Consider the following 18,386-nt stretch of genomic DNA (forward strand, 5'->3'; position numbering starts at 1 on the left):
ACTTTTTGAGGTTGAAATGAGAGGAGAGCATACTGTTTATTTCTTCTCTTTCTTGGATTTTTTATCTTTTTTATCCTTCTTTTCTTTCTTTTCTTTCTTATCCTTCTTCAGTTTTTTGGATGATTCTTCTTCTTCATCGTCATCTCTCTTTCTCTTCTTGTCCTTCTTCTTGTCTTTCTTTTCTTTCTTCTTCTTATCTTTCTTGGACTTCTTTTCTTCAACTTCTTCGGTTTCAGATTCTTCGTCATCAGAATCAGCAGTAGTAGCGGCAGTTGCTTCAGTAGTTGGAGCATCGGCGTCAGCATTGTATGCACGTGCTTCAGTTATGTCAATCTTTGGTTGTTCTCTGACAACCTTTGAAGTGGTTCTCATGTCACGTCCTTCTAACTGACTTAATCTACCTTCAACTTTAGCTCTGTTTTCCAAACCGAAATCATCGGATTCATCTCTTTCTTCATCGAAACAATCATATCTTAATGAAATGGAAGCCTTGGCAGCCAAAGTTCTGGCAATTCTACCCTTGTTTTTACCACTGGCTTGACCAACAATTGATGCATGGTAGATAATACCATATTTTGGAGTATCATGTTTGGTTTTCAATGCTCTAAACAAAGCCTTTTCAGCACCCAAAATTTGGACAGTAGAAGCTGGAGCTTTAGCCAATGAGGTCAATGAACCAGCATGAGCAATCAATCTAGCACCAACCAAGTCACCAACAATAGCACTTAAATTTGGAGCAATAGCCTTCATACGAGAGGATAAGTAGTTGGACAATTGTTCTCTGTAAGCAGCAAAATCAACAATTTGTTCAGCTAAAGCTTTGATATTGCTCAAATCATCTTCGGTGATTTCAGTACCCATGGAGACTTCAGCAGCAGTCTTAACTTGTTCTTCAACTTCTTCTGGTAAGATCTCTGACAAGTCAGTTTCGGAAGCATTGGATCTAACACCCATGGTCAAAATGATTCTAGCGTAGGCAACAGAGTCGGTGATCATTTTAGCCAACTCTGGGAAATGCCAACCATACCATTCTTTACATCTCATGGCATAAGTGTTAATTTCTTTATCCAAATCATCCAACAATGCAATAGCTTGGATGATCATAGTGTCAACTTTATCAGCAGAAAATTTCAACTTGTGACGACCAATAGAGTGAGCCAAACCCAAGGACATTTGTTTTAAAGCAGAATCATCCAAACCTGGTAATAATTCTGGCAAAAATTGTTTAATGGCTCTTTGCAAATCCAAAGAGGCGGCATCGCTAACAACTTGGAAATTTAAGCCCAATTTGTTAATAGCATTACCCAACTTGGCTTCAGAGACAATCAAGGTTGCCTTCTTGTCACTTTTAGCATCTTCCAATAATTTTTGTAAACTTTCAGAAACTTTACCTTCAATAATAGAATTAGCTTCTTCCAAAGCATTAGCAGCAGATTGGAACTTTTCAAAACGATGAATTTTGAATTGTTCGGCAACTTTTTCAGCAGTGTTCAAGTCTTCAATCAAAGTAGCGGATTTGTGAATCTTTTTATCGGAAGCTTTTAATAAAGCATAACCGGCAGCAGTTTCTGTTAAAACGTAAGCCATTGCAAATATATGATATTATTAGTTTGTCTTATATGAAAATATTATATATATCTAGGTTGAATCAATGAGGGGGGGGTGTAACAGTAACAAAGTTCTTATTTAAAATTTCTTTAATCTATAAGTAAATTTGAATACTATCTAGTGGTTGAATTTAACGACAAAGGTAGTCTTAAAATAAAGGATTGCTAGGTATATATATGAAAGATTCCAAGAAGATGGACTAATGCTTGTAAAGTAGTATAGTTCCCTTTTAGTTTTTTCATCTTTTTTTTTCTTTCGTTCTCTCTGAGTGCAATGAAAATTTTTCGATGAGGAACAAAAAAAAAGAGATGGGGGACTGCAGATAAGAAATATGTAATTGGTAGCGATGAAACTGGAGTACTATTTGTCTTACATGGAATATTAATCACCCATAGTGAATGATCTGAAATAGAAACTCACCAAAATTTGTTTTTCTCTGTATTCTGCTACTTCAGTTATATTCTGAGAAGTGTTTGGATACCCTTTACAACTATGTATCACGTGATGCGGCGATGTATTATCTGTTTTTTTTTTTTTTTTCGTCGTCAAGATATGAACATAACATCATTCAATCAATAACTCTGAGTCTGCTATGGATCCGTTGTCATGTCTGTTGTATTCTGATGTTCGTCATTCAACAAAATCTGTTTTCCCACCAGTCAAAAAGTGTACGCGGAATTTATCGCTCTACGTTTCTTTTTTTTTTTTTTGGTTTGTTACACAGTTTTTTATTTTATTATTTTTCTGTCTCCTCTTGCACTCGTATTCTGATTTGTTTTGATTAGAGCTGCTACTAGTTTTAACACCAATGACAAACTCAAGGTCGGGCGACAACATGTCTGGTAATCCAAAACGAGTTAAGGATTCAAATGAGGCGATTATACCCGTCAAGAGACTCAAGAAAGTCGCGTATTTCCCAGTGAATAATTTAACAGAGCCCATTCACAACAAAACCGCTACAAACACCACGAACCAGAGATCCCCAATACGACCACTTGATCCTAATACGCTTAAATCGAAAATACTGCCTGTTTCAGAAATAAAAAAGAAAAACTACAGCGATCAATCTCAATCACAGAAACAACAAGAGTTGAGTTTTCTACAAGAAAATTCGGATGATAGCTTTGACGGGATCAGATGGAAAGAAAGTCCAGGTAGTGAAGATAAAACACGCGTTCAAGGTGATAAAAGTCAGGGTAACGGATTGCCATCCTCTCCATTGAAGAATATATGTCCTTCTACGGAAGAAGAAAATGTTGATGATCGTACTGCGGACGTGTTGAATAAATATGGTACGATATTCAGCAATTCATCTATGTTACCCACAGCTTGTCTAAGTAAGTCGTGTTCTGATATTGGCCAATTGCAAAGCAATACTAAGAACATGTACCAAGATATACCACAAGCTAGACGAGCAAAATCAGGAGAAGATTTTAGAACGAAAAAGAAAGTGACACCAATCACAGAATCATTTCAAAGTACTTTGAACTCATGGATAAATAAATTTGAAGGTGACCCGGTAGATGAAGTATCAAAGAAATCCAATAATAAAGACGCTGTCGCAAATGCCACACTTCCATCAGAAGAGGATCCGTTTTCTGATGACGATGATTTAATTCAGGTATTACAAACACAGAGTCAAGTCAAGTTTGAAAGAGCACTTCAGAATAGAGTCACTACTGAAGCTGTACCATCTGACAATGATGATAGTTCTGAAGATCCATTTAGCGATGACGACTCGGAATTGATGGAATTGTTGACAACCCAAGCTCCTACATCTACTTTTTCCAAATTTGGACGATCGTTCAAGAACGGCATTAAAAACATGGAAAAGTTGATGGTTGATAAAGACATATCTCTTGATAACGAGGATGAATTGAAGGATTTGGTGTACGATAGACCAATGGTTAGTAGATACAAGATTATTCGAATCACTGAGAATTTTTTTGGGGATCAACAGGAACGACAATTTATTGTTGATGTTATAAATCCAAATAACAAAAAATCGAAATTGGTTGTCCGAGGAGATTATTGTGAGTTGGAATTACAGAAGAATGATATTATTCATGTAATCGTAACGCATGCGTCTAACCCGCAATTAATTGACAATTCCCATAACTTGTTAATTTGGAATCCGGATATTTTGATTTCAGCTACAAGCATTGCTCAACAAGTTGGATGTCCCAGAAAAACGGTTATTCTTTCCCGATACAAGTTCCCTGGTGTTCTGTCTAAACCTATTATTGTTGGTGAAATAGTCCACTACATTTTTCAAGAATGTATTTGTAAAGAGAAGTGGACATTTGACTTCATGAACAATGTGCTAGATGAACTCTTAAAAGAATATCTTTTGGCTATATTTGCTATTGAAAAAAATGTTGAAGAGATCAGGGATGAAGTAGTTAAACATTTTGAGTATTTGGAAACTTGGTTCGAGAGTTACTACAAGAAACCTTTTTCCAATTCTAGTTATATCGAGGAAGCTTCTGAGAAGAATCCTATTAAGTTTGCAATTGAAGAAGCGTTAGATATCGAAGAAGAAATCAAATCACCAATGTTTGGTATTAAAGGGAATATAGATGCCACTGTGACAGCACGATTTGAAGGCAATGGTGTGAATGGTAAATTCATGGTTCCAATGGAAATCAAAACTGGTAAATCATATATGTATCACAACGCACAAGCTTCTTTATATGCATTGTTGTTCCAGGATAGGTATGACTTTTTGATAAAATCCTATTTGCTTGTCTATACAAAGGAAAAGGTCACTCAGAAGTGCAATATTAGAATTTCAGATTTACGGTCACTAATAATTCTTCGAAATAAACTATCACAATACATCAAGAGTAATATAGGGTTACCGCCGTTGGTCAAAAATTCCGAATGTGACAGATGTAATATCAGAAGTGAATGTATGACATTGAACCACTTGGTGGAAGAAGGTACTAAAGAGGAATCTGGAATTGGTGAAGATGAGTATGAGGCTATCACCAAAGACATTTTTGATAATGACGTTTACCGAGACTATTTTGTGTTTTGGGATCACTTAATAGCATGTGAGGAGGATTTCCTGAGTAGAACAGTAAAACACTTGTGGACAATGACGGGTGCCGAAAGACAAGATCAAGGCAAGTGTTTTGATCGTATGAAAATAGTGCAATCAAATGACAAGGAAACAAATACGTTTCTTTACGCAATTAGACATAGACATAAGTCTGATTCCCCGCAGTTTGAGTATACTTTTGAGAAAGAAGAGGGTAAAGAAGTTAGGGATTTGTTGAGATCACAATTGAATGTCGGAGACAAAGTGATCATTAGTGATGAAGCCGGTCAATTTGCTATTACAACAGGCAGTATTGCAAGGTTGTCGCGCAGCGCCATCACCATTAATACCAGAAGACGAATTCTCACATCGGACAACAAGTTGAAGAATTATAATAATAGCAATAACCAAGTATTTCAGAGTGTTATACGACAATCACAGTCTAAAGCTAAATCTGGTGGTCAAAAAACATTTAGAATCGATAAGGATGAGATGTTTTATGGTCTAGGTCTAGCAAGATACAATGTCTTGAATCTATTTCTTCCTAAAGGGGCTGCAAAGACTCGTCGGATGGTTGTTGATTATGAAAAGCCAACTTACAAAGACAAACCTGAATTTAAAATTCCAGACAAGCAAAAGTTCAACAGTGACCAAATAGCCGCAATGGAAAAGGTATTTAGCACTAATGATTACGCGTTGATATTGGGGATGCCTGGAACTGGTAAGACAACTGTGATTGCAGAACTTATTAGAATAATGGTGTCCGAAGGGATGTCGGTGTTGCTTACGTCATACACAAACTCTGCTGTCGATAATATCTTGCTTAAGCTTAAAGATTTGGGGGTCGACTTTTTAAGAGTGGGGTACCCACTGCGTGTTCATAAGGATATCCACCCTTATATTCCTGATAACAAGCACATTAAAACCTATAACCAATATTTCGACACATACAATTCACCAAAGGTTGTTGCTACCACGTGTCTCGGAATCACAGACCCTTGTTTTAATTTAAGAGGCTCATTTGACATATGTATAGTTGATGAAGCATCACAAATTGCATTGCCAATCAACTTGGGCCCCTTGAGTTTTTCAAAAAGATTTGTTATGGTTGGTGATCATAATCAATTACCGCCATTGGTTAAGCATCCTTCACAAAGCGTGAAGCAAGCATTGTCTCAGTCTTTATTCAAGAAGTTGAGTACAATACACCCAGAATCCTTAGTCGAATTGACTTATCAGTATAGAATGTGTCAAGACATTATGGAAGTTTCGAATATTTTGATATATGGTCAGAGATTAAAATGTGGTTCTGAGGAAGTTGCAAAGAGATCATTGGTAATACCACATCCTGGTGTTTTGAAAACCTTACAATACGACAAGTCGCTAGCAAGAGAATCTCGATGGATGGAAACAGTTTTTGAACCAAGTAATAAAGTTTTATTTCTTGATCATGACAACCTTCCGGCTTTGGAAGAAGCACGAGGTGACTCGATCAAGAACTATATCGAGGCTATGCTAGTTGAACAGGTTGTCGGTGCTTTGGTAGAAGCTGGGGTTGAAGAATCACAAATTGGGGTGATGTCTGTTTACCGTTCACAGGTGCTCTTGTTGAAGAGGAACCTTTCACTAAGAAAAGATATTGAAGTCCTTACTGCTGATCAATTCCAAGGACGAGACAAAGAATGCATCATCATATCACTTGTGAAATCAAACGAGAATAACAATCCGGGTGAATTGCTAAAAGATTGGCGAAGATTGAACGTGGCAATAACACGTGCAAAATCTAAGCTTATTATTCTCGGATCTAGATCGACTTTATCCGCGACCGAAACAACAAAGACTTTTATAGAGTTCTTAGAGGAGAAGAACTGGTATTATTCGCTTCCTAAAAACGCACATATGGTTTATAACATTGCTGCACAAGGTGTCCCAACCTCCCCAGTTAAAGCAAAGAGAACAAGCCAGAACCCGGCTCTTTTGCAGAACCATCCCATTCTCAGAAATGTCATACAAGATATTTCAAATTGAGTGTATGTATATTAATGTACAATGGTTTTTATTTTTTTTTTATTTATTTTTTATTTATTTATTTTCAATTCTCTAGATTGCAAAGAAATGAAATTCAAAATTACCACGTCTAAAATTGAATTGATTTCCATTCCAGCCATTTTGAAAGTTATTATTTTGTTCGTTTTCGTTTTGGCGATTATTGTTCTCGTTGTTATCAGGACCTGCTCTCATTCTTCTGATTTGTCGAAGAATGTTCTGAACAAAAAATACCATAAAAAATGAAAATGTAAGTGCAATTACCAAATAATCACCCACATCATAATCTTCAACATATTCATCGGTATAGGCGCTGCCTTCATGATGAGCATCGGCCTTTGATATAGCTTCTTTTTGTTGACGCTCGTTGGTAGCACGAGTTCCAACTTTGTTAAAGGCACTAATCCATCCACCATCAGAAGTTTCGGTATCTTTGAAAGCCTTTCGGTTAAACAAGTACTTGAATCTTAACCTTAATAACGCCCAATCAATGTGTGCTCTACTATATGTGAGTTTAGATTGTTGTTCTCTTCTTTCGAAATCAAATTTTTCCTTGTATTGTAAACTAGAATCATAATAACGTTTAGCCATAAAATAGTCCACTGAATCATTAACAGGTCCATAACCATATTCGTACATCTCAGCAAGTTTGTAAGATCCATGAGAAGAATGTTTATCGGAAGCAATTTGATAATAGTTAAATGCACGATCAAAGTCAGGACTGGTTTGTCTTTGTTGGTCCGAATAAATGTCACCTAACAAAATGGTAGCATCAATATTACCTTGTTTGGAAGCTCTATCAAGATACTCAATTGCCATTTCAATTCTTTCAGGAGCAAATGTCTTTGCTTTCAATTTTGATTGTAGTGGTTGTAATTGGAAAAGTAGGTACGCAGCAGATATTTGAGCGGCTTCGAAGCCCTGTTCTGCTGCTATCAGATATCCAACAAGTGCATTCTTAAAGTTACCGGCTACTAATTCTTCAAACGCATACTTTAAATGTGGAGCGTAGAATTGTGATAATCTTTCAACAAAAACATCATAGTATGAAATAGTGGTTGAACATGATGGTTCCCCTGCTGGTTCAATATTTTTTGCAACACCAGATTGTATAAACTGACCCATGTAAAAAAGTGCTTCCGTATCATGGTAATATACAGCTTCTTTCATATGGTTATAAATATCTATAATAACGTTGTTCTTCTGTAGATCGTGTTCATTTATCTGCATCAACAACCTCGCAAGGTTCTTATTTGCGGATCCTGATCTTTTCTTGACAGCTGCTTTGTAGTACTCAATTGCCTTTGTGTAGTTGGCTTCTCCTAACAAACCCTTTTCTTCAATAAAGCCCAAGTCATTAAGCGCATCTGGTGTTGGCAGTAATTTGACTGCAAGCTTCAAGTAGTAACTAGCTTTCTTTATATTTTTCTTCACACCTAACCCTCTCAAATACATTCTTCCTAGTTTCGATTGACAAGCACTGAGAAAAATCTTGTCTATCAGTTGCACAAATTCATAGTTTGTCGAACCATAGATCTCATCTCCCAATGCTACACATTCTTGAAACAGCCCAAATGCCTTTGTTAAATTCTTTTCCACAAAATAGTCACCTTTATAGCTTTCCATTCCATTGTAATAGAGTGTAGTATATTCATGCTCGTTGGCATTTAACCGGTACTCTTCAAGGGAATTTCTAAGATCATTAAAAAGTTTAGATTGAATCTCAATAGTTGATGACATTTCACTCATCTTTTCACCGTATAACCCACCATTGAAGTCTGATATTCTGATATTATAGTCTACCTGGGTAGACACATCTTTGGTAGACATCCAGTTCCTACCATGCTCCGCCAATGTTGTATAATAACTTAAAGCTGACTCACAATCTTGGGATACACCAATGCCTTTGAAGGTCTTATATGCCAAAACTAGCATTGCGTTCAAATCTCCATTCTTCATACCAAAATGGTAGTACAAGTTCCCTCGTTCTTGATCAATGGGAAACGTGCCAAATAAACCTGTTGAATAGATGTAACCTAACATAAAGTATGCATGTCCATTTGGGCCAATACTCACTGACTTGTGATAATAGTCTTTTGCTTTGTTGTAATCAGTTGGGAATGAAAAATTTCCAAAAAGATACAAATCTCCCAACATAGAATATGCCTTATTGTTATTGTTGTCAAAAGCAGACTTTTCCAAAAGTGGAACGATTTTTGAAGTTAATAAGTGTGGTGGCTCATGTCTTGGTATATTTTTTCTATCATAGTCATTAACTAAAGGATTGAATTGGGGGATATATAGGTTTCCTTCAATATTGTCAAGACTATAAATCTTAGATCTTGTGAAATTCTGAGAAAGTTGGTTCAAAGTTTTAATTGCTTGGTTGTAATATGTATCCTGACTAACAACGTTTGCACTAGTTAGTAGTGAAAATAGCAATAACACTATCCAATTCATGATCCTAAACATAGTGATTGCAATTTGGCTGACGTGGTTGGTTGTGGCAAGATATGTAATTAAAGGCAAAAAAAAAAAATGTTCTAGTGAGATTAATCCGTACCAGAATTGTAATTCTTTTTTTTTTCCACGACCAATTTTAAAGAAAAAGGCCATATAAATGGCAAATACATGAAGTCATAATTTATTGATATTACTCTTGTATAATATGTTTTCCATACTATTGGTAATATAAAACTTACTTCTAATTTACAATGCTCGGTATAGGAATCGAACATGCGCTCTGACTACCACCATCCAAAAAAAATAAGCGTACCGCACTCACAACTGAGCTATAGGCATAATTTCGGAAAACTTTCCAATGATTCCGAAAAAGGCAATATGTTAATTTATAAATGGGGACGTGTCTTACTCAATAACTTGAAGTTAGATGAACATGTTAAGCTATAGAGTAGAGTTATATAATTGAGCAAAACTCGATTGAGATAATAAAGGAATTTATATTTTTTGAGTTTTAATAACTGCAATTGAAAAAAGAAGCAGTTTTTAATGGTCTTTTGAAAATGAATTTTGAATTCTTGAAATGTAATGAAACTTACTCATATTTTGCTACAAATTTTGATTAAAAGTACCTCTCGATATAACACTCTTCACCAAATTTATTATTATAAATCAAAAAAGAAGAACAATTACTTCCAAATTTTTTAATAAGAAGTTAAATGTATTAAAAAATTCTTCTTAATTAGCATGTAAACAGAAAAGACAATAAATTAGAACCATTTACTTTTCATTAAATATTATACACAGACTATCAATACATATTTTTGTCTTATGGGAAGTCCCCTACTCTTGGACCGAAATAACCATCTGGAGCATCAACAGAGGCATCCAACCAACCTGTCATTGAAAGATCAATTCCAGAGTAGGAAACAGTATTTCCCCACCAGTTGATATCCTTTTCATGGTACATGACAGCAAAGAAGATAATAATTGAACTGAAAGCAATACCAGCATTCAAACCAGTTGAAAGAATATAATTGTACTTTTGCCACCAAGCTTCATATTTTCTTCTGATGTAAGACATAAAAACGTAGGAGACATACAAACCTGGAAGATAATATGTCAAGTTATAAGGAGCATAGCCCAAGAATCCACCAATGATAATAGATGGTTCAAAGTATTTCACATAATTTCTTGGACCCCATCTCTTGATGATAATACATGGGATAGCAGCCAAGAAACCAATCAAGAAACACCATTGCAAAATTGGATACAACCCGTTAAAAACTTTCTTTGGCCCAATAACACCCCACAAAACAGAAGCTGAGTAGAAGGTTCTTGTACCTGGACAAGTAAATTTCTGGGTATTTTTTGGATCACAATAGTTAGCAATACCACCATCAATTTGGAAATTCAAAATACCCAATTGAATGAAAGATGCAATGAAAATAGACAAGAGTTGTACACGATACACTGCTCTTGGTGGGAGTTTAGCATAATGACCCAGTTTCAAATCATTGATGAAATTTTGAGCTTGACCGTCAATGTTATAACCCAACGCTTTAATGAAAGCCAAAGCCAAACCATTACCTGGAATAGCATAACCAACAATTAATTCCACTAAAACATTCAAACCAAACGAGAAACCAGTTCTAGCATAAACTGTGGTCAATGGAATCAAGAAGACAAAATTGATACCCAAAGCAAAGAAAATACCCCAAACAGGAGTTTCAGCAGGATAAACTTTGACACACAAGATAGCCAACACCAACGAAATAACAACAATAATAAGGTATGCCCATTCCGGAACTTCTTTATAATTATTTCTCATCATTATACTATGAGGATCATCAAACCCATCATAAGTTGAATTCCTCCAATTTCTGAACAATCTCCAGAAGGATTTACAAGCATCCCACATTTCCCTGTAGTTCATACCAATTTCGTAAACAATATGGAAGGGATAAAGAGCAAAGAAGGCACCATAAACAACCAAATTAGCAGCAGTATAAAATGGGGGACCAATTTCATTATATTTGTCGACATCAAACAAACTCTTTTCATTGACAACAGCAGTGACTGAATAAGGTTCACCAGTGTTGGTGTATAACCCGTTGTCATTAATTGGAAGATAACCAGTCCATTTATAGTTGGAATACCAAACACCGATAATACAGAAGAAACCAAACATCATACCAATAATATTATTAACAGGGTTATAAAACGGAACCTGTAATGGTTGTAACATTGAACTAAAGTAATTCCAATCAAAGGTAGGAATTGGGTTTAAGCCCAACCCACCAAGAGAACCGGTAATTACAGCAAGATTTAAATTGTCAGGTTTGATCCAAGTCATCCAATTGAAATATGACAATGCTTGGAATAAGTAGTCAGGAACCCAAAAATATGCAAACGATGCCCAGAAAGTGATAAAGAAAAACTTGTAAGCTGATATTTTCCATCCATTGATAACTTCTTTCTTGGCTGGAGACAATAATGTTTTGTTCAAGGCGATACCTGGTAAAATAGAAGGCCAGACAGCTTTCACTGGATAGACAGCAAATTTTCTCATAATACCGGAAAGACCAATACCAAGGAAATTTGTAGACAAAATCAATAAAACTTGATAACCAAAATCAACCCATTTATTGTCGTAAAACAATTCAGATTTTTGCATAAGAATATTAGAGGAGACATACGATGTCGAACCACCAGAAACACCACAGAAAATAGTAGCCAACATTTGTTCCTTGAATGTGTATGGACCAGGGTTTAAATCGATTCTCCATTTCCAAATGGTGAAACTCCAATTAGGTAAAATCCATTCACAAAGCAAACCGGATGGATACAAAAACACTTGCACCACAGACATGGCAAGAGAAATGGAAGGTTGTCTTTCAGCAAAGAATTGGTTGATAACTGCACCAATACCAGTCCAAATAATACCAATCAAATAAACTCTAAAGGTCTCAACAGGAATAGTTGGATCGTCAAAAGGGAAAGTAACTGCTCTAACCTCAGGATATGGGGACCAATAAGCAACCAAAACAGATTCTAATCTTACTTGCAAAGTCCAATCAACAATTTCATGACGATTTGGATCAGTTAATGAATCTTCAGCACCTTTTTCATGTACATGATATTTCACATCTTTACCAGTTATTGATCCACCGTCAGAGCTATGATCTGGTGTGCCAAGATGAACTTCTTTTGAACCATGAAAGTCGACCAACTCTTTCCAAAGCTGCAAATCTTGGTCTGGGATGTTAACATCTGCACCATGTTCTTCAATAGCCTTTTTCAAAATCTCAACAGCTTCTTCAGGAGCCATTTGCTCGATTTTCTCAAATATAAAAGTGGCAGATGGAGGCAAATCATCTAAACTCATCAAAGTATCAAAATGTAATCTTCTTAAAACAAACCATTTTTCAGATTCAGTTAAAGAAGTACCAACTTCAGCTAACCCTAATGGGTTTGATGTCATTGCATCTAAGTTGACTTCATGATCTTCTCCCTGTAAATGACTGCCAATACTGGAAATATGGTTAAAACCTGAAGGTGAAATACTAGGAACAACTAGTTTTTCACTCATGTTTGTAATGTAAGTTATCTGTTGAAGAAATAACTTTAAACCTGGAAATCAAGTATTTGCAGAGGTATTTATATTACATACCAAGCCATGGACGGCATCACAACTTGACGAATAGTCATCATCAATTATCGATAAGGTGTGGCATGCTCCCAAATAGAATATTGCCTTATTTAGCTCCGATAAGGAGAGGAAGTATAGGACGACAACATGATATTTTTAACTTACTCGTATTGATTTCTTTTTCTTTTACTTTGTGCTTTAGTTCATGCGTCAATTGATTTATTTCACAGCTTTTCTTTGACGCTCCAAATTTCAGAAGTCATTCCCGCAATAGGATAAAATTAGGATATTCTGTTATTATCATTTCTCAAATTCTAATTCGACAGATAAACAACTTCAAACCAGTCCGTCATCCCCATTTCAATATCGTCTTTGCGTTAATTTGTAGAAAAAAAGTATAAAATTCACAGGGTCAGTTCTGTGGGGAGATTCGGTCAAACGCAACTCGGCCCAAAAACTTAAGCCACAAAACACCAATATAAACATATAAAATTTCGTGCCGTATGTGATTATTCTTAAAGATTGCGCAACCGGAGTGACCAACTCGTAATCACCTGAAAATACGCAATCCTGTTAATATTATCAATTCAAGACTCGATGAGAGCGCATTAATATTTTATAACTCAGATATAGTAATAAAGTTTACATATTTCAAAAACGAGTATTTGTCAAAATAATAATAATATCAAAAAATTAAAGACAGAAGTTCTTGGCAGGGGCACTGAACCAAGAAAACAACAATAACGGAAAAAAAAAATGAAGAAAACTAGTGCTAACTTGGGTGATGACTGATAAGGAATGATTAATCTATGCAATTAGTGCCGGTGAAGGTGATCACTTGTACGGCAAAGATTAGAAACAGAAGAAATTTACTAAAATTTGGATACTCTTTTTGTTTTATGCATGCAGACCACTAGACTTTCATGGAGACTAAAATCAATCATGGAATGCAACTTCAACTATTGGTTGACTTTGTCGTGTACTTTTCGAGCCCTACTTTCTCTTTCTTGAAAAAGGTTAGTTTGCTAAAGCGATGTGTGGTTTGTCATAAATTCAAATCCTAGTAAAGGAACGGCATCAAAAAAGCCTCTTGATCCTTTTTTTTGTCAATCATGAGCTATCTTTTTATTTTAAACTTGATTGGCTTATGCTGCTATTGTCATGTAGCAAATATCGATAACAACGGTTGGAGAAATATGTGGTCATCACCCTGCTCAAATAAAAGCCACATAAAGCTCAATGAAAACTGGGGGCTCCAGATTAGGAATTACATTAGGTTTAGCATAAATGTTCTGTGATGTCGAGATCTCATTCCTCGAACTGAACATTATTCAGAAGTCTGAAAATAAATATACTGTCTTTTTCGAGTTAAGTGTATCAATTCTATCATTTGCAAAAAAAAAAAAGTTTGCTTACATTGAGAAAACCCATGATCAGAATTGTTCGAACAAGAAGGTGGTCAACTATAACAACAACCCTTGGAGATCATTTATACAGAAATGGGTAGCGATATAAAAACATTTTGCAAACTCATTGCAGTTCATCATTCCCTCCCAAAAATACAACCAATTTCTGAGTTAACTAATCTTGGCAACATGGTTCAACTAGTCGTGCACAATTGTTGTAAACGAGACACGACTTTATCGACGTTCTCCTCCACACTGTAAAGAAGTGGACACCAATGCCGATACTTTTTTTTTTCTTACTTTTCTATTGAACAAATCACACCAACAACAACGAAAAAAAGCCCAATTAACCTTGACGTAGTGACTTTTTTTTTTTTTTTTTCAAAATCGATTTCACATAGAGTATTATAGAAAACCAACAACGAGACATAGCATTTCATAGAATAAAATCAACTATTCATCAGTACTACAAGGGATATATACGATAAAAGATAGAGAGCAGTATATTGATACAAAATGCCACCAATAAGACTAACGGATAATACGTCACCCAAGGAAGAAATCAATGAATCAATTTTCAGATCCGCACCCATGACTTTGGTTCAGTTCTATGTTACTATTGAATTAGCTAGAGATATGGTAGGAGTATTAGGGAAATTAGGAAATGTCCAATTTAGAGATTTAAATTCAAAGTTAACTCCATTTCAAAGAACGTTTGTTAGTGAATTACGTGGTATTGATACCATGATTCAACAATTGGATTATCTTCATTCAATCATGTTGAAACAAAATACCATTAGGAGTGACATTTATGCTAATTTACAAGCAGATATGAAACCGTTGCCAACATCTTCGGAAATGGATGATATTAAGATTAGGTTGGATGAATTTTATCAAAGAATCAAGCATTTAGATCATTCATTTAATAACTTGGATAAAAAGAAGTTGAAATTTGTCGAGAATAGAAGTGTACTAAATTGTTTGAATGAATTCCATAGATCAAATCTAGTTGGCGGTGGATACGATGATCTTGATCACCATGATGAACATGACGATTATGATGATAATGAAGCATTGTTGAATGAACAAAGGAATAATAATTTGGAGATTGGTTATGAGGTGCACCATTTAGATGACTCATCATTTAATTCAATGGCTGGTACTATTGCTAGAGACAAAGTGCCAATATTAAGAAATATTTTGTGGAGAACATTAAGGGGGAATTTATACTTTCATGATATTCCACTTGATGAAGAATTTCCAGTAAATGAAAACTCTGATGAAATGGTTTACAAGAATGCGTTCATTATTTATATTCATGGTGATTTCTTGAGAACAAGGGTGCGTAGGATCATCCAATCCTTGGATGGTGTATTGTTTGATAATGCAGCTGGAGGTGCAGAAGCAAGATCAGCTACATTGAGTGAAATTAATGGTAAAATTGATGATTTAAATAATGTTGTGCAAAGCACCAAAGATCAGTTGATCACTGAGTTGATGGTTTTTCAAGAGGTGTATGCTGACTATTGTTATATTGTTGAAAGAGAAAAGCTTATATATGAAGCTTTGAATAAATTTGATGAGGATAGTACAAGAAGATGTTTAGTTGGGGAAGGTTGGATCCCTTCATATGATTTTGAAAAAGTACGGAATGGTTTAAGAAGTTTAATTAGACTGAAAACCAGACAAGGAGCAACAGATACGGACTCTACAGAGAGTATTAATTTATCTGAAGGTGTTGCAACCCAGACTGCATTGTTTTCCGTTGATAGTGACCAAGAATTGACAGGATTTGAGATTGAGGATGAAGAAGATGAAGAAGTTGGATCATTGATTGCAGTTGTGAATGAACTTTCAACAAATCGTGTACCACCAACATTTCACAAGACCAACAAGTTTACTGCGGCTTTCCAACTGATTATCGATGCGTACGGTATTGCCACTTACCAAGAAGTCAACCCTGGTCTTGCCACGATCATTACTTTTCCCTTTATGTTTTCTATTATGTTTGGTGATGTGGGTCATGGTTTTATCGTTTTTCTTGTGGCTCTTTATTTGATCAAGAATGAAGTTCTGATTGGTGCCATGAGAAATAGAGACGAGATTTTTGATATGGCTTATAGCGGAAGATACATTATATTATTGATGGGGGTATTTTCGATTTATACTGGTTTTATTTATAATGATATTTTTTCAAAATCAATGAATCTTTTTTCATCTGGTTGGAAATACGTTGTACCAAAAGATTATGATGTCACCAAGGGAGCAACATTGGTAGCTGAAAAAATAACCGGTAAAACTTATCCATTTGGGTTAGATTGGGCATGGCATGGAACTGAAAATAACCTTTTATTTACCAATTCATACAAGATGAAATTATCAGTTTTAATGGGTTATACTCATATGAATTATTCCTTGATGTTTAGTTTGGTCAACTATTTGTTCTTTAAAAGCAGGGTAGATATTATTGGTAATTTTATTCCAGGATTTTTATTCATGCAAAGTATCTTTGGATATTTGGCATTGACCATTGTTTATAAATGGTCAGTTGATTGGTTCGGCATTAACAAACAACCACCGGGATTATTGAATATGTTGATTAATATGTTTTTATCTCCTGGCACTATTGAAGAGCAATTGTATCCCGGTCAGAAATTTGTTCAAATAGTTTTGGTATTGATTGCAGCTATTTGTGTGCCATGGTTATTAATTTATAAACCATTGATATTAAAGAGACAAAATGATAAAGCTATTCAATTGGGATATAGTGATTTGCATTCCCAACGCCAGCATTCGTTTTTAATTCATGAAGAGGAACGTGCTCTTGAATTACAAGATGATGAACTTAACAATGATCCACCAGAAAATCCTTTTGATAGTGATAATGAAGAATTCCAATTCCCTAATGATGTGGAACCAATGTTTCATTCAGCTGCTCATGGAGAAGATGGAGAAGATGGGTTTAATTTTGGAGATATTGTTATTCATCAAGTTATTCATACTATTGAATTTTGTTTAAATTGTGTTAGTCATACCGCATCATATTTGAGATTATGGGCACTTTCATTAGCTCATGCACAATTATCATCAGTTTTATGGTCGATGACTATACAGAATGCATTTGGTAAAACAGGAGCCGTGGGTGTTATTGCAACTGTCGTATTATTTGCCATGTGGTTTCTGTTGACTGTTTGTATTTTGGTGTTGATGGAAGGTACATCAGCAATGCTTCATTCGTTAAGATTGCATTGGGTTGAAGCAATGTCTAAATTTTTCCAAGGGGAAGGGTACGCATACGAACCATTTACATTTAAATCTATAGATATATAATGAGAAAACATATTTCGATATTAATAGAAACTTGTTTATTGTTTTAATTAGACGAGGAGGAGAAATTTACAACAATAAAACACAGTATCGTTCATTTTCTCCTCCCCGGTATGCGCGGTTGTCGCCTAACTCACCATTTTCAAAAAAAAAATAAATAAGAAAAAATAAAATAAAAATATAAAAAAAAAACGACATACATTACCATGCACGAACTCATTACATAATCGGCGAAATTATGATAGTATAGTGTCAACGTCACATACATTCTAAAGTAATTTTGTGGATAATTATCTCATGGTTGTATTGAATATGTAGGGGTGGATAAGTGATTAGGTAAGGAGATGAGGAAGATAATTTTGATTTTACAATCGGCCCAAGGTATTTCTAATATTTCATTTTAATCTTACGGTAGTTGATATCCACCAACATACAACGAAGAACAACAACAAAAAAAAAAAAGATTAAGAACAATAATGATTGTTAATGTAGAAGAGATTAATAATAATAGATGAATGGAACGACAAATAAATAAATGGATTGTCTTGTTCTTTATTTTTTGTCACACAAATTATTGTATTGTGTTTGAATTACAATTCCATAATGTTTTATTTTTTTGAATTATTTTTATTAGGGCAATCATTTTTGACTTGACGACATTTTTTCGGTTTCGGTTTTGGTTTTACTATCTGCTACCAAATATTACAAACCATAAACAAAATGAACCTAGATTGTTTTAGTTAATTTCAAAGATCATGACTGCCAATTGATCATGATATTTCACTTCTGTAACCAAGTTTGATACATATTCCACGAAGGAAACAAAAAGGAAAAAAAAAAGGGG

At 35.0% G+C, this 18,386-nt stretch overlaps 5 protein-coding genes across 5 annotated transcripts; 2 read left to right on the forward strand and 3 right to left on the reverse strand. All coding sequences in view use genetic code 12, as the record gives it.

The window, feature by feature from the left end:
• Positions 1-36: 36 nt before the first annotated feature.
• On the reverse strand, positions 37-1,587 carry NOP5 (RNA-processing protein; the record flags this gene model as incomplete). Its single annotated transcript, XM_002548665.1, has 1 exon — positions 37-1,587. One exon carries the CDS (start codon positions 1,585-1,587, stop codon positions 37-39), a length of 1,551 nt encoding a protein of 516 aa, XP_002548711.1.
• Positions 1,588-2,416: 829 nt separating this feature from the next.
• DNA2 (bifunctional ATP-dependent DNA helicase/ssDNA endodeoxyribonuclease) lies at positions 2,417-6,679 on the forward strand (the record flags this gene model as incomplete). The annotated part of the gene is made up of 1 exon (XM_002548666.1): positions 2,417-6,679. The coding sequence occupies one exon, from the start codon at positions 2,417-2,419 to the stop codon at positions 6,677-6,679; it is 4,263 nt and encodes a 1,420-aa protein (XP_002548712.1).
• Positions 6,680-6,751: 72 nt separating this feature from the next.
• CTRG_03010 (ubiquitin ligase complex subunit) lies at positions 6,752-9,313 on the reverse strand (the record flags this gene model as incomplete). The annotated part of the gene is made up of 1 exon (XM_002548667.1): positions 6,752-9,313. The coding sequence occupies one exon, from the start codon at positions 9,311-9,313 to the stop codon at positions 6,752-6,754; it is 2,562 nt and encodes an 853-aa protein (XP_002548713.1).
• Positions 9,314-9,986: 673 nt separating this feature from the next.
• CTRG_03011 (uncharacterized protein) lies at positions 9,987-12,749 on the reverse strand (the record flags this gene model as incomplete). Its single annotated transcript, XM_002548668.1, has 1 exon — positions 9,987-12,749. One exon carries the CDS (start codon positions 12,747-12,749, stop codon positions 9,987-9,989), a length of 2,763 nt encoding a protein of 920 aa, XP_002548714.1.
• A 1,982-nt stretch (positions 12,750-14,731) lies between these two features.
• On the forward strand, positions 14,732-17,545 carry STV1 (Stv1p; the record flags this gene model as incomplete). The annotated part of the gene is made up of 1 exon (XM_002548669.1): positions 14,732-17,545. The coding sequence occupies one exon, from the start codon at positions 14,732-14,734 to the stop codon at positions 17,543-17,545; it is 2,814 nt and encodes a 937-aa protein (XP_002548715.1).
• Positions 17,546-18,386: the final 841 nt, after the last annotated feature.

Source organism: Candida tropicalis, assembly GCF_000006335.3.
Source record: "Candida tropicalis MYA-3404 genomic scaffold supercont3.3, whole genome shotgun sequence".
In the NCBI taxonomy this organism is placed as follows: Eukaryota; Fungi; Ascomycota; class Pichiomycetes; order Serinales; family Debaryomycetaceae; genus Candida; species Candida tropicalis.